Raw genomic sequence first — 26,597 nt, forward strand, 5'->3', positions numbered from 1 at the left:
AACTTCCCAATCCACCCTGCTCTGTGCATGACAGGGGGCGGCGCCCCAACTCCCCAATCAGCCCTGCTCTGAGCCCGACCAGGGGCTGCATCTAGGGATTGGGCCTGCCCTCTGCCACCCGGGAGCAGGCCTAAGCCAGCAGGTCGTTATCTCCTGAGGGGTCCCAGACTGCGAGAGGGCACAGGCTGGGCTGAGGGACCCCCCCCCCCCCAAGTGCACAAATTTCTGTGCACCGGACCTCTAGTGTATATATAAAAAAAAATGTCTGAAGAGATACAGATATTTCTTAACACAGTTTCCTATAGTTTTTAAAGGCAAATTAAGAATGGGTTTTGGCCTTTCTGCTGACTTCTCTATCGTAATAAGAAGTCTTAATTCAGGTCCTCCAAGCCAACTATTATTATTCTAATGCATTACAAATTTGAAGACTTTCATAATTCAAATTAGTACTGCTATTGACTGACTAAACTAGACTAAAATTCCTCCTAAGATTTATTATCCTTCTGGTTCTAAATCTGTATATCTTATCTAATAAAGCGGGAATATGCAAATTGACCACCACACCATAACGGTCAAGATGGCTGCGCCCACAGTGGAGGCAGGGATTCCGTAACACAAGATGGCTGCGCCCGCAGCAGAGGCGAGTTCCAGTAATGAGTCTTAATAAGCAATCTTATTGAGGCTGCGTGGCGCTGGTCCAGGGCAGGGGACCTTAGGCTGTGCCCCCCACCCGACAGGGCTTGACAGGGGACCTCAGGCCGCAGCCCCCGCCCACGGGGCTTGACGGGGAACCTCAAGGCACACCCCCCACCCCGATCCCGGCTGGGGGACTTCAGGCAATGCACCCTACCCCAGGCCGGGGGATCTAAGGCTGTGCCCCCGGCCCGGCAGGGCTTGACGGGGACCTCAAGGCATGCCCCCTGCCCCGGCCCAGGCCAGAGGACCTCTAGGCGCACCCCCTGGCCCGGGCCAGGGGACCTCAGGCCACGCCTCCTGCCCCGGTACCAGGCCAGGCGACCGGAGGCCGCGCCCCCCACCCGGTGGGGCTTGACAGGGGTGGAGCCAGCAGGGTCTGGATCTAGCCCAATGGGGGTGGGGCCGGCTGGGTCTGGGTCTTGCGTAATTTCGAGGTGCACATGGGTGGGCAGGGACTTGACTCTGGTTCCCGTGGTGCACCCCAGACTCTGACAGAAGGAAGATTTTCATATACATTTTACTAATTTTCTTTCATCTCTGACACTTCTATTATAGAGAAAGGGCAAATAGCAATATTAAAATATTTCCTCTAATTAATTCCCTTTTAATGTGCACAAATTTTGTGCACCAGGTCACTAGTTTAAAATATAAAATGCTTACAAAAATCCTCCTGCATGTTTTAAAAATAATTTACCATCCTTCAGTATACATTGAAAACATATTGTATAGAAAAGTGTAAAATTCTACTTCTGAAAACATACTGTATAGAAAAGTGTAAAACTCTACTTCTGAAAACATATCATCTAGGAAAATGTAAAAATTTCACTTCTAAAAACATGTAGAATAGGAAAGTGTAAAATTCTACTTCTAAAAACGTATTGTCTAGGAAAGTTTAATATTATTAAAGAGAACTGTTACTTTACTTGAAATCTATTTAATTTAGAAATTAAAGTTTCAATGAATTTTAAAAACCAAAGACCAATAAAATTAAGCAAATAGGATTATTACTCACAAATAATTGGATATCCATCTCGGCTGGCACAGGCTGCTGCTAATATTCTTCCATTGTGAGAGAAAGATAGACAAAAACACCCTCGTTCTCCTGCATTTAGTGAGAAGAGGTGCTTGTTTGGGATACGGCAAGCCTAAAAAACATACATTTAAAAAACAAATTAAGAAACATTAAAATATGAAGGCTAATTGTTAATTTCAATGATTATAGTTGGTTTTAAGTTCCTTTATGGTGATGAAGAGGAAGAGAAAAGCAAGTAAGCAGAATGATGAGAGACCACAGCAATTTATTTTACTGTCTAAAGAGAAAATCAATTCTCCATAAAATTAACTCAATTTATACTCCATATCTAACTAGTATTTAATTCACCTAAAATGAGTAGAAAATTTCAGTATCTGACACTCCAAAGCAGTCACTACCCTATATTTTTTATATAACCACACACAAAAAATGTATTTCACACTCTTTTTAAAAAAATATATATTTTATTGATTTTTTACAGAGAGGAAGGGAGAGGGACAGAGAGAAACATCAATGAGAGAGAAACATCCATCAGCTGCCTTGCACACTCCCTACTGGGGATGTGCCTGCAACCAAAGTATATGCCCTTGACCGGAATCGAACCTGGGACCCTTGAGTCCACAGGCTGATGCTCTATCCACTGACCCAAACCGGTTAGGGCTAATTTCTCTCTTTTTATCTCTTAAAATAACCATCATTTGTGGCTACCTTCCAAAATGTATTTCCAAACTAATGAATCACTTCCTATTGGTTTCTGATTCACTAATTTATTTAAATTTCTTCATTAATTTTTATCTTCATTCCCTATTAGCAGATGAAACCAAAAATTTTCATGTATTAATACCTATTGTTCTAATTCTGCCTCTTCCAAACTTCAGTGAGTCTTAGTTCCTGTATTTCTTATTATTCTAAAAGTTTAATTAAACATATTAGTATATTGGGCCCTTACTATATGCCAAGAATGTGGTACTTTATTACACATGTGTTTTCATATATTCATCACAGCAACCCTATGAGTGACCATTATTACTATACAGTGGGGCCTTGACTTAGGAGTTAAATTCGTTCCGTGACGGAGCTCGTAACTCAAATTACTCATATGTCAAATCAAAAAGTGAACGAGTGAGACACGTGATGCTGGGCTGATGTTGTGGTGTTCACTGTGACGTTCGCTGCGCCAACTAGCGGTGGGGTATCTGAAGCTGGCTCGTAACCCGAATTTTAGCTCGCAACTCAAAGCAAAAAATCGGCCGAGAGACAGCTCGTATCTCGAAAAACTTGTTAGTCGGGACACTCGTAAATCAAGGCCCCACTGTATATAACTAATAAGGATTATTCAGAGGGTCAAGACCAGCTTAATGAGCCTCATCACAGACTATTAGTTCAAGGGCCTGCATTCTAGATAGGTACTAGGTTTTTCAAAAGTAGTATCAAATTTAGCAGCATTATTAGGAGGTAGCATTATGAGTAGCTACCTGGAAGGTGAAAAATTCAGTAGACATTTATTAGGTACCTATAACGTACCAGGCACCATGCTACCCATTTTCCCCCTCCATTCTCCATCTGAAAAGGAAGATGAGGTTAAAAGAGGAAAAAACTGAAGGAAAAGTCAGGCGGTTTTACAATCAGATGCTGCTGCTCCCAGTAAAACTGCCTAACCACCTAAGCTAAAATCACTGAAAGCCACTATCATTTTCTTTGTATTCCCAGGGTTTGACACTGTATTTAGAAAAGCCAATAAAGTTTCATAGCAATAAAGGGCCTCAACATGTTTGACTCTTTCCCCTTCTTTACTATCTTGTCAGTCACTAAATTATGCTGCTCCATTCTTTCTTTCTTATAGTCATCTCTCATTTTTCATTTTTGCTACCATTCTCCCAAGGTCAGACTCTTTCATCTCACATCAATGATTGCAACTGCCTGCCATCTGGTAGGTTTCTCTTATTCTGATGTATCCTACTTCAAGATCTCCTCTATGCCACTGCCAGCATCAATTTGTCCTAAAATATGATTGAGATAATGCTTCTCTCCTACCCAAAAATCTTCCATTAATATCTCACATCCCACACAATCACTAATTAGGCTATCATTCAAGACACTCCACAACACGGGCCTGCCTAATCTATCACACAGCCCTATCTCTTACAAACTCTCATTTCCAGCCAGCCAAGTTTTTAAGTGCCTGATGAATACCTCAGTCCTTTCCCATCTATTTACAACTTTGGCCCCAGATGAAATACCTTTCTCTATCCTTCTTCACCCACCCCTAATATGGCCATCCTTTAAAGTCTACCTCAAGCCTGGCCAGTATTGCTCAGTGGTTGAGCATTGACCCATGAACCAAAAGGTCCGGGGTTCAATTCCCATTCAGGGCACATGCCTGGGTTGCCAGCTTGATCCCCAGTGGGGGTGTACTCCCTTTAAAATCAATAAAAAAACACACATCAAAACAAACACCAAAAATAACATATCTTTTATCTTTAATTTTTAAAAATGATTCTCTCTGATTGATGTTTCTATCTCTCTCCCTCTCCCTAAAATCAATTTTAAAAATTTTTTTTAAAAAGAAAAGAATGTCAAAAGTGATGCAAAACACAGACAATGAGAATGTCTGGGAAAACAAACATCCTTATGTATATACTGACTGTTTGCATAAGTTAAGATTTTTAGATAAACTGCATTGGTATTGGCTCAGACATAAAATAAACCACTCCAGTCTTTGTGGAAACAAGTAAGTGATTTACAAAACTGTATCAGCAATGCTTCTTGCTACTACAAAATATACTAACAAAGTAAGAAAAATTTAGTACAAGCTTAAATACTGCTCTACTTGTGGTAGAAGAATATACATGTACATATCTCCACCAAAATGTGCTTAAGGAAGGAGCCAGGGACTGCAGAAAAATTTTATGAATCCATTAAAAAACATTTTAAAATAATAAAATCCATTAGGAGACATACCTCTTATAGATATAAAAAATGTGTGCTTTTTACTTGAAATGGGCTGAATTGTGTACCCCAAAACTCATTTGTTAAAGCCTTAACCCTAGTACCTCAGAATGTAGCAGTATTTGGAGAGAAGGTCTTTAACTAGCTCAGGGGTGAGAAATGTCCAGCCCATAGGGCATAGAAGGCCTGTGAAATCATTTGGTCTGGCCCTGCCAAGGCATTATGGATGAGTTAATTAAATGTTTGACCAAATATAGCAGGCTAATTTTTAAGTTGGTAATTTTGCCCATGAACGATGTTATAAATATCCAAATGGCCCTTGACAGAAAAAAAGGTTCCCCACCCCTGAACTAGCTGATAAAGTTAAAATGAAGTTGTTAGGGAGGGTTCTGGTTAGAAGGGGAAAAGACACAGGGATATACAGGCAAGGGGAAAAGACCATGAAAGGGCAGCAAGATGGCAGCCATCTGCCAGGCAAGAATAAGGCTTCAGAGTAAACCAACCCTGCCAATCCTCGATCTTCGGACTCCAGTCCGCAGAACTATGAGTAAATAAATTTCTGTTGTACAAGTCAAGCAGTCTGCACTTTTTTTTTTTTTTTATGGCAGCTCTAGCAAACTAATAAAACTGCCTAAACAAACAACCTAGATAGTGTTTTTATGCAAATGATAAACACTCTATCATTACTTGTCAAGTGAATTATTGTAAAGACAACATGTGATTATAAATAAGGATAATCTGAGAGTTTTAAATAGCAATCTAATTACCCTAGGAGTGGTTGGAGTGTTTACTAGTAAATAAGTAAATATCTAAATGAACTCAACATTAAACACGTCACCTGCCCAGGCAGTCGTTTCCACTTCACTACTTCCTTTGAATCTTCTAGTCCAGGTTCTATGTCTACTGAACTTGACTCACGCTGTTGCTCACAATACACTGGTTTACCTTTTTCCTCCTGAAGAGCCACCACAGAACGGTAAGATGGCTTTACCTAAATATGTACAGAAAAAGATATATCATGTTAATTTTTTTCTCTTTCCTAGCATAGGTGGTTTTTAAAATATTGAAACAGACAATATGGAAATGTTTTCAAAATGTAATACAGAAAAAATTCGACTTTTATTTGCACATTATTCTAAATAAAGTGAAACTTGCTTGAAATTATTGTCCTATAACCAAAAAGCCTTCAAAGCTGGGAGAAAAGAGAAAAAAACAGAACTCAAGTGGTAACATGATAGTGTTTGAATAACTCTGTTCCTTTGTTTCTGCCTCTTCACCAACACCTATCAGATGTTATGTCATGGCTCTGATATAAGATTGTATCTCTGGCTTTAATAACACGAAACTGTTATCATTAAGATCTAAAGTTTTTTAAATCTTTCATTTCTTAAAAATAGATTTAACTCAAATCAATGCAAACCAACTCTGTAATCACAGTTTATAATATTAACTACAGAATATGCAACTGTCCTGAAATATGTTACAGCAAGTAAGACAAAAGCAAAAGTTTCAGCTCCTTTTAGGACATATTCTTTGCTAAGATCATTATAATTTTTTAAATTAAATGTATTGGGGGTGACATTGATCAACGTGATCATACAGGTTTCAGGTGTGGGTTTCTATGTTACAAGACCTGTATATTACACCGTGTGCCCACCACCTAAAGTTAAAATCCCACCATATATATTAGGACCCCATATATAATGTCACCGTATATTAGGACCCCCTTCTAGATCATTATCTTCCATATATATAAAAGCCTAAGTGACTGGCTGACCGGCCAACCAAACTGGCCAAGAGCTATGATGCGCACTGACCACCAGGGGGCAGATGCTCAACACAGGAGTAGAAGCCACAGGCATGGAAACATGGAACAGACTGATGAATATCAGAGGGAAGAGGGGAGAGGGGAGGGTGGGAAGAGATTAACCAAAAATCTTATATACATAACTAGTAGCCCGGTGCACGAAATTCATGCACTGGGGTGAGGGGGGGGGGTGGAAAGGGGCCCCTCAGTCTGGCCTTCACCCTCTCCAATCTGAGACTCCTCAGGGAATGTCCAACTACCTGTTTGTGCCCACACTTTTAACAGATAACAGCTCCATTGTTGTTTCTTTCTTATGCTTAAAACCATTGGAATTAGTAGGTATTCAAAGTGTGTATACATTTTGGGGGGACACCCTGTATATCTCTTGTCAGTGGTGAAAGAAACCAACAGCAGATTTGGAACCCCCAGACAGGGAACCTTGCTCATTCCCCACATGTCTCCCCACTTCACTTTCCACCTTCGTGGGCAGCAGCAGAATCAATGTTTTCTCTCATTAATTCGGAAAAGCACGTCCTGTCACCCGTTGCCCAGCAGGAGTGCGCTAGGCCCCAAGGAAGCAAGGCTCAGTCAAGGCAGCCTTCGCTCATGGGTGCTGGCACCCAAAGTGCACATTCCTCCTCTACAGTTGCCCCGACTATCCCACTGTCTCACTGAGAGGACGGAATTCCTCTCCGCCTCTGGGCTCTTGATCTTGAACGCTGACCGAAGGCACCTCAGAGAGGGCCGCCCGCACCCACCAGGTGTGTCTGTCTGCACCTGCTCCTGCCTCAGCACCTGCATTAACCCCCCAGAGGTGATCTCGTAGCTGCACTGGCCTCCGTGGGAACAGGGCATCACCACTCCGCCCTCTCACTGTCATCTCACAGGCGCCCACCCTCAGCACCCAGAACACCCAGACACTCTCCAAAGGATGTGAGCGCATCAGAGGGGATGTGTGCACATCCTGTGGGGGTGTTAGGCATGCCGGGTAGATGGAAGTGTGGTGGAGAGGCGGGGGAACTTGTGCACGCCTTGGTTTGCAACTGTTGCGGGCGTGGGAGGGTGACAGTGTGCTGGGGGATTTTCGCACGCCTGGGGGGTATGTGCACACCGGAGGCCTCTGGCTTTGCAGATCCAAAAACCCCCGTGGTGCGGCCAGGAGGACGTCAGTCTGGCCTGCCACGGTGGCTGTCCCTGCGATCCTGCACCTTCTGGGCCAGGAGGCGGATCTTGCGCAGTCACTCCTGTGCGCTGATGGCTGCCTCCCCGCCGTGAAGGGTCACGGATCCGAGTCCCGGGACTGTGCACAGCCTCAAGCGCTGACCCCCGCCTGGCAGGGTCACAGATCCAGGTCCTGGACTGCGGACAGCCTCCCGTGCTGCCCCCCTGCCCCCCAGGTCACGGATCCGGGTCCCGAGACCACGGACAGCCTCAAGCACTGCCCCCCGCCCGGCAGGGTCACAGATCCGAGTCCCGGACAGCGGACAGCCTCCTGCGGTGCCCCCCGCCCGGCAGGGTCACAGATCCGGGTCCCGGACTGAAGACAGCCTCCCACGGTGCCCCCGTCTGGCAGGGTCACAGATCTGGGTCCTGGGACCGTGGACAGCCTCAAGCACTGCCGCCACACCTGCGAGGACATGGATCCGGGTCCCAGACCGCGGACAGCCTCAAGCACTGCCCCCCACATGGCAGAGTCACAGATCCAGGTCCCAGACCGCAGACAGCCTTGCCTGCTGCTGCCTGCCTTCAGTATGCAAATTAGCCGCCATCTTGTTGCTTCAGGGTGGGGGTCCCCACTGGGGTGCCTGGCCAGTCTGGGTGAGGGGCTGAGGGCTGTTTTCAGGCTGGCGGGCAACTGAAGCTCCAAACCTCTCCTTTTTTTTTTATTTTATTCTGGCATTTATTTACCTTCTATGCCTGTCACTGGAGCTGAGAGCCGACTTTCTCTCTGAGGCTCGGCTGCTGAAAGCAGTTTTCTGGCCTTTGTTTACCCTCTGTGTTTGAAACAATGTTGCGGTCTTGCTGGCTGAAGCCTGGCTCACTGAAAGCAGGTTTCTGGGGTTTTGTTTAGCTTCTATATTTGCTACAATGTTTCAAACTGCAAGCTCAGAGGCCGGCAAGGCAGGCGGGGAAGCTTGGCTTCCTCCGTCACTGAAGCAACCAAGCCTCCCTGTTCGCTTCAAGCTGCCTGGCTGCCGGCCACCATCTTGGCTGGCAATTAATTTGCATATCTCCCTGATTAGCCAATGGGAAGGGTAGCAGAGGTACAGCTAATTACCATGTTTCTCTTTTATTAGATAGGATAGAGGCCCAGTGCATGGATTCGTGCACCAGTGGAGTCCCTCAGCCTGGCCTGCGGGGATTGGGCTGGTACTGGCTCTCCGACATCCCCCGAGAGGTCCCGGATTGCAAGAGTGTGCAGGCCAGGCCAAGGGACCCCACCAGTGCAGGAATCCTGGCCTCTAGTAATTTTAATATATGGAAAACAGCAGCAGAAATACTGTTTATAACTATTTAAATAACATTGTGAAAAATGTGCCTGTAAATCATGTTTGCAAACTATGGCCCAGGTCAAATCTATCCTGCTGACTCTTTTTATAAATAAAGTTTTATTGGAACACATTTTCAAATTGTTTTATTATCACTTACATATGTCTATGTAGCTACTTTCATGCTACAAAGGCAAAGCTAAGTAACTGCAACACAGACTATAAAGTCTGAAAAGCTTAAAATATTATCTGGTCCTTTATTAATATTTGTCAACTCCTGCTTTACATGATTCTTTTATCTTTAATTTTTAAAAAACAGTATTATCACCATGGCCAGGTGGCTCAGTTGGTTGAAGTGCCATCCTATACAGGTTTGATCCCTGGTAGGAGCACATATGGGAGGCAACCAATTTATGTTTCTCACATCAATGTTTCTTTCTCTCTCCCTTCTACTCTCTACAATCAATAAAAATACATCAAAATAAACATCAAAAATAACATAGACTCGGGTGAGGATTAAAAACAAACAAACAAAAACACCACAGTTTTAAAAAAACAACACATTTTTTCTAACAATGAAATCTATATTATTTAAAACTCTTTTAAGTATCAGCTATTACAGGATGAATACATCATCTCTAAAGGTAACTTTCTATTCTACAAATTCATTAAAATAATTCTAGAGATCTTATCTTTTTAGAAATGGAAAACATGCTACTCTTTAATCTCAACAACAGAGGACATAACGCTTACATGTGCTATTGACTTACACATTCTGGAACTTTCAATCCTCTTACAGTCACATACAATGTTGACGGATAATGATTTCTTGGACATTTTAACCACCATTCAAAAACCTCAACGACTTTTACATGGGGTCGAGGCTTAGGAGGTGGATAGTATAGCTGCAAGCGAAGTTTTGAATTGATGTTTATATTTCCATTGGCTCCTAGAAGCTTAAAATAAGAATTAAAATAACACTTTATGTTCATTGACAATAAATCAGATAAAGCAATAGTATATAGTCACAAACTCATTTTAAAAAGATGAATATGGCATACAGAAATTCCTTAAGGTTTACAAAGCAAAGGAAACAACAATGACACAGCTGGCTAACCACAGTTCCAAATCACTTTGACAAAAGGTAATCCAAATAAACGACTTTTAAATTAAAATATTTTCCTGACAGTTTTCTTTTTGCGTATACAACTTCAGATGGTTGATAAAAATTTTATATTTCTATGCAGAATGTTACTTTCCACATAGAAGGTGGTCAATATACCTTCGAGATAACAATGATAAAAATCAAGTACATATTATTTAAACACAGAAACAAATTTTCCATTTGTTTAGTATCAGTATTTTTAATGGTAAAATCTTATGGTTTTAATTTTTAAAGTCAAAACCATTTTCAAATAGTAATTAACATGGCTAAACTTATTAAATCCATTCATTACATTTAAAAAATGTTTTAGTATACCTTCTTAAAAAAGATCTAGTTAGCCCTGGCCAGCATGACTAGAACAGTGACTGGCACACACAAAGGGTTTAATAAATATTTGTTAAGTTGAATAAATGACAACAGAGTTGTGTGTTTCTTTTTTATGCTGTATCCTTACAGCCAAACCATGTACCTGGCACAAACTGGTCACTCAATGAGTGTTTAAGAATCTAAATGAACATCACCCAAGCTTGAATTAGTAACTCTACCACTGCAATCTTACCTTGAATCATAACTCCTTATATGAAACCGAAGTAACTTGGGGAAAAGCAACCAATCAGATTAGAAGATTATTTTAAAGTGTTTGAAACAGAATAAAAACATACCTTGAGAAATGCCCAGGCAATTTTCCGAAATCCACATTCTTGGTTTTGAATTTCAGAGTTATTCCTAATTTCATCCATGCTTAAGAAATCAAGAATCTGTAAATAAATATTTAAAAATTACTTCACAGAAGACTAGGCTACCTAAAATTTAATATTTTCTAATAATATATTATGAAAATGGAAAAATCATTTGTTCATTTTAAAGTTTTCCTTATAGGAAGAAAAAATATTTTCATCTAATTTCATTAACCTTTAAATTAATTGCTACTGTTAGTGAGGTCCATTTTTTGACCACTTTCTTTTATTAATAAACTAGAGGCCCGGTGCATGAAATTTGTGCACTGGGCGGGGGGGGCCTCAGCCTGGCCTGCACCCTCTTGCAGTCCGGGAGCCCTTGAGGGATGTCTGACTATTGCAGAGGCAGAGAGGCTCCTGCCACCGCACTGCGCTCACCAGCCATGAGCCCGGCTCAGGGCTTCTGGCTGAGTGGCACTCCCCCTGTGGGAGTGCACTGACCATCAGTGGGCAGCTCCTGCATTGAGCATCTGCCCCCTGGTGGTCAGTGCGCATCATAGCGACCAATCGTTCCGCTGTTCAGTCGATTTGCATATTAGCTTTTTATTATATAGGATCTTTAATTAAGATTTATTTAAAATCCAAGACAAAATACTAGTTACCTTAAATATAGTCTAGGCACAAACACTAGTACACAAGGTATAGAATACTTAAACTTTGATCATTTTTTAAATGTATGAGAGCAGACTTCAAAGGATTGTTTATTCAAAAATTCATGGTCTTAATTATCTCTGGGTCCTTACTTGGATCATCTTCCTGAAATTGAGAATTTTCTTTTTGTATAAATGTTGTAATTAGGCTTCTCAAGAAAATTTCTTTCACATATCTCCATCCTGTCTGGATGCCAAAGCTCATGGAATTATTACCAACCTGCCACAGAGACTATCTATATTCTAGGTCAGTGGTTCTCAACCTTCCTAATGCCGCGATCCTTTAATACAGTTCCTCATGTTGTGGTGACCCCCAACCATAAAATTATTTTTGTTGCTACTTCATAACTGTAATTTTGCTACTGTTATGAATCATAATGTAAATATCTGATATGCAGGATGTATTTTCATTGTTACAAATTGAACATAATTAAAACATAGTGATTAATCACAAAAACAATATGTAATTATATATGTGTTTTCTGATGGTCTTAGGCGACCCCTGTGAAAGGGTCGTTCGACCCCCAAAGGGGTCACGACCCACAGGTTGAAAACCGCTGTTCTAGGCACTTGTCAAAAAAAAATTATCACTTTGAACTTACTGGTATTTATCAAAAGTTCAGCTGAGGTAACAAATCTTTATAGAAGAATGCTTTAAAAAATAATATGGACTCCACTCATCCCTATTCTTTATATTCTTAAACCTGTTTTCAGAGTAATACATGCTCAGTGAAAAAAATACTGACAATATAAAATATAATTACAAAGTAAAAACAACTTGTAATCCAGATACAGAGATGATCAACATTAACATCTACATGTTTATAGGTTTACACATATCTAAACCTTTTTCTGTGCATTCCTAAATACTTCTATATTACTACTACAAATCCAATGTTATTTCATAAACTATTTTGATATGCTTTATAGTGGATACCTCTTCAAGTCAATATGTAATATACCATATTACTACCACAAATCCAATGCTATTTCACAAACTATTTTGATATGCTTTATAGTGGATATCTCTTCAAGTCAATATGTACATATACCATGTATGACCATAAATTAAATAAAATACCATAATTTATTTAACCAAACCTCTTACTGACTGAAAAGACATCTCTAAAATTTTTGCTATTAAAAACAGTGCTTAAGTAAATACCCTTGCACAGACATCTTTGTATAGTTGTCATTTTTCCCTTAGTAAAAATACCTAGAAGTGCAATGAATTTTTTAAAGACTTCTGGTAGATATTATCAAGTTGTCCTCAAACACCCTTAAAAAGTGGAAATCAAAAATTAGTTTTGGCCCTAGCTGGTTTGGTTCAGTGGATAAAGTGTCGGCCTGCAGACTGAAGGGTCCTGGGTTCGATTCCAGTCAAGGGCACATGCCCCGGTTACGGGCTCGATCCATGGTGGGGGGTGTGTAGGAGGCAACTGATCAATGATTTTCTCTCATCATTGATGTTTCTATCTCTCTCTCCCTTTACCTTCCTCTCTGAAATCAATAAAAATATATTTAAGAAAAAAATTAGTTTTGTAAACAATAACACTTTATACTAAAACTTAAGAAGCAACCAAAAGTGTTTATAATCCAAGAATCTTTCTTAAATTTCATATTAGTAAAATGAATATGAAAGAATATTATAGTAACAAATGACAAATTTCTATGACAAAGAAAAAATTCCTTGACATACAAATTATATCACTTAAAAAAAAATCACAGCTTTGCATAAATCATACATAACCAGATGTAAATGGTGGAATATTTGCTTCCTAAACACACATAGATCACCTAAAAGTTAAAGATCACAAAAACAGCCCTAACCGGTTTGGCCCAATGGATACAGCGTCGGCCTGTGGACTGAAGGGTCCCAGGTTCAATTCCATTCAAGGGCATATACCATGGTTGCGGGCACATCCTCAGTAGGGGGTGTGCAGGAGGCAGCTGATCGATGTTTCTCTCTCATCAATGTTTCTAACTCTCTATCACTCTCCCTTCCTCTTTGTAAAAAAATCAATAAAATCTATTTTTAAAAAAGATAAGTATTTTAAAAAAACAACAACAACAAAAAAACAACAACAACAAGTAACTACAAAAGCAATCATTGATTCTGGTCATGCCTTGCTTTTCCCATGCTAAAATTCCCCATCTTGCTTAAACTGGAAAATAGGTTTTCTCAACTTCCTTTTGCCTATGGAAAGAGAACATGGATTAGTTAAAAGAAATGTGGTATTTAGGTTTAAACTAGCTTCAAATGCAAATTACCTGTACTTAAAATTGGAATAACTGAGAAAAATCACTTTACACTTCAAAAAATCACTTTACACTTCAAAAAATCACTTTACACTCTTAGAATTATTTCTTTTGCAGTAAAATATTAGAACAGCATGTCAGTTCAAAGGCCATTTACTCCATAAAGCTTTCCCTAACTGATCAGACCCTCCACTAACTTTCACATCCAAGAAGTTCTACTTCATTTGGTTATATATTACATTGCATTAGTCAAGTGATATGTGTATGTTCACCTTTTTCTCTTAGTAGTATACAAACTCTTAGGGAGTCTGATATTAAGTGAATTTACACTCCATGAAATAAGTTGAGAATGTAGAATTACATAGATACAGATTAGATTCAACACTTCAGTTAATAGTCCTGGCATTGTTGTAAGGATTAAATAATAGAGTAAATGCAATGGCTAAATACTTGCACTAGAAAATCCTCAACAAATATGCTATTACTTGTATCTCCACTGCATGTTCTAACACTATAATAGAAACTAAATTCTCACTCTACTTGGTTGTATATTAAACTACTAAAAACAATAGCTTACATTTTTGCTAGGCAATTGGCCCTCTGTATCTGTGAGTTCCACATCTGAAGTTTCAACTAAACAGCACATCACAAATATTAAAAAAAAAAAATCCCGGAAAATTCCAAAAAGCAAAACCTGAATTTGCCATGCACTGAGCACTATGCTGAATCAATGTGAATGAAGTGATGTGTAGGCATACCCTGCTGCAGCCTATATGCACATATAGGTTATAAAAGGGACTTCAGCACCGACAGATTTCGGTATCTGCAGAGGGTCCTGGAACCAATCCCCTGTGGATACCGAGGGACGACTGTAATAACTAAAATTTAGTTTAAATAGCTCTATTTAATTCATACCTCAAAAAACAGGATGACTTTAGGGCTCTCATCAAAATCTCGAAGCAAATAGGGAAAGTTTTCATTAAATACAATTTGTTCTTCCCACTCTGGAAGTCTTGATTTTAACTGTTTAAAATCATATGGCTGGGTCATAATAGGAAGAATATAATCCACATTGTCTTTTTCAAAGTAAGATGAAACAGGCCGTTTACTGTTCAAAAAAAGATATTTCTATTAACACAATCCTTTATAAATTTGAGAATGCAAGAAAAAAATAAAAAAAATATGGTATTCAAAGTGAGGCAACTAGAAATAATGAATAGCCATGATTCATAAGGAAAAAATTACTTTGATTGTCCATCTAGAAAATTATAAATTTTATGAGACTTGAAAGTGGTAGTAGTACATTTTGCACTTACATACTATCAGTTGGTTTCACATAATTATTTTCTTATAGACATATAAAGTGAGAGGTATGACTATACCTTCAGCATTCAAAGCTGGAATAAAGTACCTCCTTCAGAATCTTAAATGAGTTTGTCATAAATAAAATAGTACAGTATATTTAAATAAAAAAATGAACACAATAGGATTGTAAACCTTTCAAGGTTTATATGCCCAAAGACAACTGAATAAGTGAATGACCTTTCAGATAATACTCATGTTTCTCATCGTTGCCATCTTTCCAAGCAGATAGCTTTTTAAATCTATACTAAAAAAAGGGTAATATGCCAATTAGACCAGACATCCTTCTGGACAAAGCCACAGTGGTAAGGGCCGAGGCAGAGGCGGTCAGGCCGGATGGGGGAAGCATTTAGGGGGCGATCAGGTTGGCAGGGGGGAGCAGTTAGGGAGCAATCAGTCTGGCAGGGGGGAGCAGTTAGGAAACGATCTGGCCAGGAGTGGGGAGCAGTTAGGGGGTGATCAGGCCGGCAGGGGAGGGCAGTTAGGGGTGATCAGGCCAGCAGGGGAGGACAGTTAGGGGAGATCAGGCCAGAAGGGGAGAACAGTTAAGGGCCAATCAGGCTGGCAAGGGAGATAGGTTATGGGCGATCAGGCAGGCAGGCAGGTGAGCGGTTAGAAGCCGGCGGTCCCAGATTCAGGATCAGGCCTAAACTGGCAGTTAGACATCCCCCGAGGGGTCCCGCATTGGAGAAGGTGCAGGCCGGGCTGAAGGGTCCCTTCCCCCTCCCTCCCCCCCCCCCCCCCCGCACAAATTTCATGCACCGGGCCTCTAGTTCTAGTATAATTGTTTATTTTATTGTATTTTTTATTTGGGTCTTCAAGCACATATTAGTTATGGAAGTAATAACAGGAATAAAATTAAATTCAAGATTCATTTATCTCACCTGAGATCCAGGTAACATAATAACTTCAAAACAAAAATATGAAGTTAGAAAACTAATGCATTTACAGCGCAACGTAAAAAGATTTACAATGCTAGTTTAATGCCATAAATTAGTCATTAAGCTTGGCAGAAACTCTCTCAACTCTCCTCCACTTAAAATGAATCACTAAATTAACAGATGCTCTCCATTTCTTCTATAAAACATACTGATCGGTGTGAATTGTTGTTGAACACCTACAACTGGTAAACTGTTCTCCAATACAAATCCATAGCCCTACTCACATTGACTTTCAATGGCAGAAAAGAGGACTTCTACTATAGACATTTTCAATTCAATGGGTTGGCTGTACAATAAAAAAATAAAAAAATTACCTATTATCTTTCTTGACATACTGACCAGTAATCTCATCAACCACGTGAATTTTTACCATGGGGCGAGAAATCTTAAAATCTGACTTAAGTCGATCAGTTCGGTGAATGTAAACTCCCAGGACAAGGTCATCATCAAGCAAATATTTGGGATAAACTGGACTATCTTGACTTGTTATTTCATGAACACCATTATCACCCTCAGTGTCTTCATTATCATCTGAAACTACAAGTATGGAAGAAAATCAACACTGCAATTCATTTTTCCCACAATATACTCAACAATGTAAACTGAATTTTCATATAGCCTAATCTCAATGATTCATGGTTATTTGTCTTTGTTAATAAAGAAACTTCAAGGAAAAATCTCGACAAGCCCAGCCAGTGTAGCTTAGTTGGTTGAGCACTGTCCCATGAACCAAGAGGTTATCAGTTTGATTCCCAGTCAAGGCACATGCCCAGGTTGTGGGTCTGATCCCCAATAGGAGGCATGCAGGAGGCAGTTGATCGATGTTTCTATCTCCCTCTCCCTTCTTCTCTCTCTAAAAATCAATAAAAATATATTTAAACAACAAAAGAAAAAGCCAGGCAATATCAGACAACAATCTAAGAGTAAAACACTGCATTTCCTAATACATTAAAATAAGGAATCTTTATTTTCCCTAATAAGGACCAACAACAAAAAAGAAAAAGAGAGCAAAGATAAAAATAATTTTATCTAGGTCTTTTCCAAGTGGAATATATATCACTCAATTCATTTATAACTGTAATTTATGCTTCTGAGAGGATGTAGTAGGTCAATGCTTCTGATAATAAAAACTTGAAAAGCCAAATGAATTAAAAAAGACTTTATTTTTAAAGGCATCAGAAAAGTATTTTTTAAAGGCATGAGAAAAGTACAGAAACAATGTATGGACTAACATTCAAGGAAGGGAGATGTATTCAGAGGTAAGCTGAAGGACTTGCAGCTATATTTTTATATAAGAAAAGATTAATGACTAGCTGCATAAATTATTCTCACAAATTAATAAAAAAGACAGATAATTCCATTAAAAAAATACACTGAAAACTTGAACAAATTTACCAATGAAGAAATCCAAGTAGTCAAACATGAAGATGCTCAACTTCACTAGTTATCATGGAAATCAAATTAAAGTCAAGATGAAATATACACAACTAAAAATGGCTAACGTTTCAAAATATTAACACCAATGTTAGTGAAGATGTAGAGCAATGGAGGCTCTCAAATACTGCCTGTATTAATTGGTAAACCAACTCTGGAAAAATGGGACATACCTATTAAAGTGAAAACTCCACATAATCTATGACATAGTAACTCTACTCCTAAGAATATACTCAATGAAAATATATACATACGCTTGCCAAAAGACATGACTAGATATTCATTACAGCTTTATTTGTAACCACCTAAAACAAGAAACTCAAATGTCCATCAATACAATAGGCAAATTCATTGTGTTATATTTATACAATGGATATCTATACAGTATAAAAACAGAACTGATGATGAATAAGTTTAACTACATGCAACCATAGTATAAATCTCACAAAAATAATTTTGAGTGAAAAAAGCCAGACACAAAAGAGCAGAGTATTTATGATTCTATTTATTTGAAAGTAGAAAAGCAGGCAAAAATAAACTATGCATTTATTTTTTATGTAAAGACAGTGTTTATATGCCAAGATAGTGTTTGCTCCTAAAGGGCAATGAACTGGAAAGGGACTTGAGAGGACTTCTGGGTGCCAATGATGTTTTTTTATTTGGATGATGATTCTATATGCATATTCAGTCTGTAAACATTCACTAAGTAGTATATTTATAATATGTACACTTTTCCAAAATTTAATTACAGAAACCATAAAACATCATCAATTGCATAATCCAATGAATAAGTACCATAAATTCTGAAATTGCCTAGGATAGTGCCAGTTTTTGGCCAATTAAATAGAAACTGAAAACAACAACAAAAGGGTGTAGGAAAAAGGAAAGAGTAAAAAGTAAAGGAAAATAAGAGGAAAGATATGAGCAAAGAGGAAGATCGAAAGCAAGAAGGGAAAAAGAAAAATGAGAAGGACATAAGCTAACTTAGGCTGAGGAATTGGGAAGACCCCATGTTTGACAGAAGCATGCAGCCTCAACATCTGAAATGTTTACTGGCTGTTGACCATTTATAGCTTTCAACTATGAGTCTAAATTATTTAGGATTCTAAACTCAATGGTAGAAAGAAGAAATCTTCTATGCTACAATAGCAACTACAACGTTAATGTCATTCTAGAGTTGAATTAAATTAAGTCAGGAATTAGAGATGACTCAAGTAGATACTAACTTATCACAGAGACACACAGTCACAAATAATGAACTGTTTTAATCTAGATGAATATAAGAACAAGTACCAAATATTCTATATTGGATTTTAAAAATTATATCTTTGTAAGATATTTAGTTTTAAGGACTGAAAGTTCTAAAATCAAGTTATTTCTACCAAGGAACACATTTTTCAATTAATCGGGATAACAAACCTGCTTTAGGCTTCTTTTTCTTTTTCCTTGGTTTGAATTTTGTCTCATCTTGCATGCTGTCATCTACATTTTGTTCCACAGTGGTTATTTCATCATCTTGATGATTATCTGAAGTAACTGTTCCAACTAGACTTTCCTTCTTTTGTTCACCTTGAATTGTATCATCAAAGGGCAATGTCCTACAAGTATAACCGAATTATACGTCATTACTTATATATTGTCATTATTCATACTGCATACTGCAGCAGAGTGAACAGTGACTAGAGGCAAGGATAATCCTAAAATCAATATTATTTCCAACTAGGAGATACATACGCTTTCTTTTGCACTAAAATGGTTAGCTGTCAAACTAGACATATGGATATTCCCCAGGAGTCAAATTAAACTAAGCTCTCAACACCAGGGGGAAATGAAATTGTATTTTATGAGCAATGGATCTGTTTTTACATAGGACTGATCAAAGCATCCTCACCTTGCTGTCAAATAAAAGACGACATTTCTAAATTACTTTATTTAAAAGCAAAACATATGTTCTCAGTTTTTTCTGTTTTCAAAAGGCTTCAGATATTCAACCTTTCATTTCTAGTTAAAAATTGCTCGTTTTCCAGTTGCTGGTGTGCCACTACATTTTCAGAAGGCTGAAAATGAAAATGTGCATCAGATTAACTAATAAATAGTAAAAAGGTAGCATCCCAGAAGTAAATATTGTTGTAGTGAGAAACCAGCCAGTAAAGTTTGTAATTTATCAAGTAAAAAATATCTGTATCTAAATAATCAAAAATTGACTTCCATTATATATAAAATTATATTTCAATAAAGAGGTTGAGAAATAAAAAAAATTTAAAAAGATTTCAATTAGTCATCTCAGAAAGCCATATTTTAGTACATCATCAAATACTATTACTTAAAGAAAACAATACCCTTTGCATGTCACTGTTATATCAACCATGGCTTTATTTAAAATTTATGAACTAAATTTATTTACTTATTTTATTTAAAAATATTTTCATTGATTTTTAGGAAGAGGAAGGGAGAAGGAGAGAAACACCAATGTGAGAGAAACAACGATCGGCTGCCTCCTGTACACCCCCTACTGGGGATCAAACTGGGAACCTCTCAGTGTGCAGGACGACACCCAATCAACTGAGCTACACCGGCCAGGGCCATGAACTAAATTTATCTAATAGTGAGCATGGCTTCCCAATTCATATGGTAGCTATGAGAAGAAAACTTATAATATACTGTGGTAACAGCCAATGAGATGGCCCCCAATAATCCCTGCCTCCTACTATTCATAGCTTTGTGAAATCCCCTTCCTTTGATACTTCTAAGTAGACAAGTGTATGGCAAAAGTAACAGATGTTATGCATAGGATTAGATTCCAAAGACTCTGAATTCTCTCTCTGGAGAAGCAAATGCCCACTGTTGTGAGTAGCCCACATTAATAGGTCTGAATAGCAAGGAACTGATGTCCCTGGCCAAAAGCCAGTCAGGACCTCAGACCTCCCAGCAGTCACATGAGTGAGCTTAGAAGTGGATCTTCCAAGCCTTCCAACAGCAACGTCATTGGCAGATCCTCCCCAACCCAGTCAAGTCTTGAGATAACTGCAGCCCCAGCTGATATCCTGGCTGTAGCCTGTGAGAGACCCTGAGTCGGAGACACCCAGTTAGGCCACACCCAGATTCCTAATTCACAAAACTGATGAGACAATAAATGCTTGAATGTTTTAAAGTGCTAAATTCTGGAGTATTTTTTTTTGTTTTGTGTGTGTGTGTGTGTGTGGTTTTTTTTTAATGCAGCAACTGATAATAAATATACTAGCATATCCCTCTAGCAACTCTATTTGCCCTCTCTTTGTTACCACTGGTTATCTAGCTTTTGATAAAAGGGGAATTATTTTTAGATGAGGACATTAGGGAAAACTGCCCCTGTGTGCCAGGCAATAGTTGAATACTGAATGCTCCCACTTCAAGGTGTTTACCTAAATATGGATTTACAGAAAATAAATTATGGTAGATAAAGGGCATGTTTTATTTTGTTTTCACCAAGCAGAGACATATTCTATGAATATAGGCACAATTCACACTGTTATGCAAGCATACATATATAAGCATCATATACAGAAAAAGAGTAGAATACCAAATTGCTAATACCTGTAGTAATCATGTCTGGATGATTGGATTGTTTTTATTTTCTTTTTTTTCTGTATGTCCTACAATGAGCAAATGCTAGTTGTATAAGGGGAAAATGCTATATTCATATATCCAAACAGGTATTTATAACTCAAAAAAAGGGGGAGTAATCCAGTTTGTATTATTTAAAAAGCAGATGTAAGTGAGTAGTTAAGGGTAGTCTTTGGAGCAGTGATTCCCAAAGTGGGCGCTACCGCCCCCTGGTGGGCGCTGCAGCGATCCAGGGGGGCAGTGATGGCCACAGGTGCATTTGTTTTAACTTTTTTTGTATTACCTTTCTATTCTGAGTTCAATAAATAGTTTCATAATTTCAAACTTCAATGTTTCTAATTTACACCTTTCTTTACTATATTTTACGAAAAAGGTAGAAACATTAATACATATATCTTTGTTTAATTGCTATTAAAATTAAAAAAAAATTAATTTCCAGGGGGCGCTTAGTAATATTTTTTCTGGAAAGGGGGCGGTAGGCCAAATAAGTTTGGGAACCACTGCTTTGGAGCAACACTGCTAAGGTTTTGGCTCAGCTTCTTACTGGTTCTGTAACATAAACCCTTCAGTTTTCTCATCTACAAAAGATAATATTACTATTCCCTATAGGGTTGTTATAAGGAATAAATGAGTTAACTTTTATAAAACGTTAGCTGTTATTGTTGTACTGGCAATGTGTCCAAATTAAAGTCTTAAGAATTTTCTTTGTGAAACTACAGATATCATTTAAAGCTGAAAATAATAGGTTTTTTTTTAAGAAGACATTTTATATTTATGAATATAAAGTACCTTGTTTCAGCATCAGGCAGGATTGGAGCTTTCTTTTTTTTCTTTCTTTTTTTTTCACTGCTCAATCTGTCATCATGCAAGCAAGTATCTGAGGGAAAGTCAGTCAACTGTTCTTTGAGTTTCTTTCTTATTTTCTTCTTAATCTCCTTTGCCATTTCTTCGGCTACCTGGAGCTTGTACACTTGCTTCAGTTGTTCTTCCTCATCTAAATTATTTCCTTTTTCTTCATTTGCCATCTCACTTCTGTGATCAGCAAAACCTGGCTGTAACCTCATCTGAACTTTCTGATGTAGAAAGTCCACTTTCTCAGAAGTTTCCTGCTCCGTTTCTTCTGTAGTCACCTGGCACATTGTTTTTGTAATCTTATTTGCCTGTTCTTGCTTGTCTTCCTGTACACTCCCTTCATCACCTGGATTTTCAGTTGCTGACTGTGGAATGCTTGGTCTGTTTTTAATGACTCGCATGCTCTTCTTTGTGTTATTAGTGTTAGCAGCAATTACTTCATCACTTTCAGTTTCTTTAATTTTCTGAGGATTGCTTCTAAGAGTGTCAAGCTAGGAGAAGACATAATAACAAAGTTTCAGCTAAGCATAGTTTAGTTATGTAAAGATAAAACACAATGATTAGTGTTCAATAATGTGTAATACTGGAAAATTATATAATATTTTTACTCGAACAGTGACATTCTAGAGCACCTGATAAGAACTCTCCTAGTTCATTCTTGCAACCTTAGATTGGCAATCTCTGAGGGTAACTTCTGATCAAATGCGTTAACATGTCCTTAATGACTTTTAAGAAGTTAATTGCTCAAATTTCAAATGCTATTTCTTCTTTGGCAGAATGATCCATACCCTAATAAAGAGAAGTTGGTAAAAGGGCCTCTGAGCTAACTTCAGGTTCCCCATCAGAAAATTTGCACAGGTCATTTATCTTGCTTCATAATCACACTCTAAAACCAACAGTGTATAGCTCTAGGATCAACCTGCAATTAGTCCAAATGTATCACTGAAAATACTGCAAAGATTAAATATTACCAAGGTAAATCAAATGACAGACGCAGCACACACCAGTACCTCTTTCCCCAATCAAAATTATTTAAAGTAAGATATTTTAATATAAAAAAGGCTAGAAATCAAATAGGAATGTTACTAGTAATAAGATAAATATTTTCAGAAATTTCCTAAGGATAAAAAGCAGGCAGGGTTAAATCTATTAAGAAACTCCCAGAGAAAACCACAGTCCATAGAGAAAGATTTCCCCAGAAAAAAGTCTGGAGAGGCCACACACTCAGAGTAAAGAAATTACAAAGTGAAGGAGGGGATAAGGCTGAGGGTAACCAATTGAGGAGTTGGGAGGTACAACTCTGTCCTCCACCTCCATCTGTGTTAGATGGTGACTTTCACTAAGAGGATGAAACAGCTGAGCACAGAGATGTGGCAGCATGCTTCATTCACCAACAGCAGAAGCTGACTTTGTTGAATACAACCAACAGGCAGGAGAGAGAGATACTTACTTAGAAAGATGACTAGACAACTAAAAACTAACAAACACTGAAAGAAAGTAGCACAATTAAGAAAAAGCCATCAAATCCAATAAAACAGAAATATTAACAATGAAGGAAAATGAATAGCAGAAACAAAGTAAGAATTTAAAAAAATTCCAAAGCATGCTGGATGTAAAAACAAACAAACAAAACAAACAAACAAAACCACTGCAGGTGTCAGAATTAAAATTCTGAGTGACAGAAATAAAAGTTTAAGATATGTGTTGAAAACAGAATGGATAAAACCAAACTGCTAAAGATGGAAGCCAATATCAAAATGAAGAATTCTTTCAGAAATGCATGAGCTTATCAATAAAAATTGAAGTTCAATTTTTGAACATCCCCATATTTAAAAGTAGTTAGAAAATATCTACTATATGTGAAAAGACAGAAAAATATTAAAAGAACTAGTATTCCTATATACAGGGGGGCAAAAGTAGGTTTACAGTTCTTCATATGGAAAATACAATAATTAATAAATAATACAAGGATAAACTTTGTTTCAAATACAACTATAAACCTACTTTTGCCACACCCTGTATATCTTTTTTAACATTTCTAAGACTCTTTTGATTACCTAAAACATAGTTCCCAGTCCTATCTATTCTTTAAGGATGAAATATGAAGCTGAATCCTCCAAAAAAAATCTTCTTTAGTCTAATCTAATAAAAATAATTTTCCTTTTAAAAAAGTTTAGTTTCACATGTTCCACTTATAGAAGCAATATATGCTTCAGTTAAAAAAAAATTTTTTTAATACAAAACAACAGAAAATACTTACAGAGAAAAAGAAGACCCAAATCTCAACTCTAGTTGCTTCACATACTGCTAATCATTTCAGAACCTTATTTTTGTCTTTTCTATGAATATATTCATACCTAATAACCTTGGCTTTCCATTATGTTAAAATGGGGCATATATAAATTTTTCTTTCTTCTCTCAGTGAATACCAGAAATGTAGTGGCAATATTATACAAACTATGAGGAAAGTAATGAAGGAAATAGTATGGAAGAGTTTGTATAGAATTATTATTTCTTTCTCAAATACCAGGTAAATTTAACAATGAAGCCAGCTGAAAAAACTAGCCACCTAGTTTTCCTTGTGGGCAGGTTTTTAACTACAGATTCCATTAGAAAACACACCACAATATTTAAGTTATCATTCTCTTTTTGAGTGAGCTTTGGTAGTTTGCATCCTTCAAGTAATTTGTGAATTTTGTATAAGCTGCTAAATTTATGATCATAAAAGGTATTTATAGTAATTCCTTATTATCCTTGTAAGGTCTGAAACATCTGCACTGAAATGAATCCTCTCTGATATTACTAATATTGGTAATTTTTGCCTTCTTTCCTTTTTTTCTAATCAGTCTTTTTAGAGGTTGTGCAGAAAGGAGTTAACTCAGCAGATCTGGGTTGCTCAAAGCCTGCAAATCCTAAGACAGGCCTGTTTTCAGGACCAGCCCTTGGCAGGATCCAGGGAACTGAGCTGAGCTCTTGGTATGTTGTGCTTGATAAAGGTGAATGAAAACAAGAATCAACTGAAGAATATATATATTCCTCACCTGAGGAAATGCTTAGAGAGAGGAAGGGATAGTGAGAAAGAGAGAAATATGGATGTGAGAGAGGAACACTGATCTGTGGCCTTCTGCATGTGCCCTAACTAGGGATCGAATCTGCAAACCAGATATGTGCCCTGACCAGGAATTGAACCAGAAACCTTTCGGTACTCAACCAACTGAGCCACTCTAGCCGGGCTGAAGGATATTATTAAAAACTGGAGAATCTAGAATATTTTCCACCCTTTAAAGTTAATTTAACATACAAAATAAAATTTTTAGAAATTGTCATTCATAGAAGCAGGTATCACCTCAATGAAATAAGTTATAAGAATAAAATGAGATAGGAGAAACTCAAGATGATATAGGTTAGACAGTGATAATGAACAAAACATATTTAAATTTCCCCCAGGAATATTCCTTCTTTTGACGAGAAAAATATTTCTAAATATTTTTCCTAGGCTACTTATCTATGAATGAAAAGATACCTTGAATGCCCTGGCATTTGCCAAAGAAGACTGAGTAGATTATGCTTAGTCACCTCACAACTGTCTGTCCCTCCCCAACATCTAAATTGAACGTTAGGTAAATGTACTATCCTCTGCCCATTTCCTGAGCATATCTGGCTGGAAATGCAAAAGCCAAGTTCTGACAGTGAGAGAAAATGTGAGGCTCTACTTTGACTGAGTCCATAAAAATATCCTGCAGACAATTGTGTCCAGCATTCTTTCTGTTTTTGCATATGGGTATATGCCCAAGGGGAGGGCATATACCCATATGCAATGCCCCAACCCCTGAATGTCTCTATTCCCTACCGTCCTGTATAATGGTACCACCAGAGGAAGCACAATCTATTTTAGGACAGTATGCATTAGGGGAGACCTCATCTTCCCCATTCTGCCAGTAATTCTAAATTGGCGTGCAGGAGTACACTGGTGTACTATGAACCTCTCGCATGTGTGTGGCTGGTTTCTAGCCAAGGTTAGCACTTATTGTTGCCTCACTTGAGAATATACAATGCTAGTGTACACTGATGTCCACCAGACAGAATATTAAAATAAACAAGTCACATGACAATACAGAATAGGGTAAATTTGCTATAAGTAAAATGTAGGATGTCTACAACTCATTATTAAACTACTGCACCCCCTCCCCCCAAAAAACAACAACTATGTACCAATTATCAGAACATGCATGAAGTGTTTATGTGTCTGTGCACATAACAGACTGTGGTCAAAGAAGTAAAAGGTGTAACTGAAATAATGAGATAAGTCTGAAGACTAAATAGATCTGCACTAATTGTGGATACTATTACAGACTCTTTTTTTTTTTTTTTTTTTTTTTTTTTTTAATATATTTTTTATTGATTTTTTACAGAGAGGAAGGGAGAGGGATAGAGAGTTAGAAACATCGATGAGAGAGAAACATCGATCAGCTGCCTCCTGCACATCTCCCACTGGGGATGTGCCCGCAACCCAGGTACATGCCCTTGACCGGAATCGAACCTGGGACCTTTCAGTCCCCAGGCCGACGCTCTATCCACTGAGCCAAATCGGTTTCGGCTATTACAGACTCTTTATTGTAC

General features: G+C 38.1%; 1 protein-coding gene across 1 annotated transcript in view; it reads right to left on the reverse strand.

Moving 5' to 3' along the window:
- Positions 1 to 26,597, reverse strand: part of AHI1 (Abelson helper integration site 1) — a 168,118-nt gene that overhangs the window by 136,178 nt on the left and 5,343 nt on the right. The window contains 8 exon segments of the mRNA XM_070417742.1: positions 1,709 to 1,841; positions 5,517 to 5,669; positions 9,745 to 9,930; positions 10,802 to 10,897; positions 14,701 to 14,893; positions 16,403 to 16,625; positions 18,942 to 19,120; positions 21,915 to 22,468. Of these exon segments, the coding sequence (XP_070273843.1) occupies positions 1,709 to 1,841; positions 5,517 to 5,669; positions 9,745 to 9,930; positions 10,802 to 10,897; positions 14,701 to 14,893; positions 16,403 to 16,625; positions 18,942 to 19,120; positions 21,915 to 22,468 (1,717 nt within the window).

Source organism: Myotis yumanensis, unplaced genomic scaffold (genome assembly GCF_028538775.1).
Source record: "Myotis yumanensis isolate MYYU_CA2020_CCGP unplaced genomic scaffold, mMyoYum1.0.hap1 SCAF_6, whole genome shotgun sequence".
Classification (NCBI taxonomy): Eukaryota; Metazoa; Chordata; class Mammalia; order Chiroptera; family Vespertilionidae; genus Myotis; species Myotis yumanensis.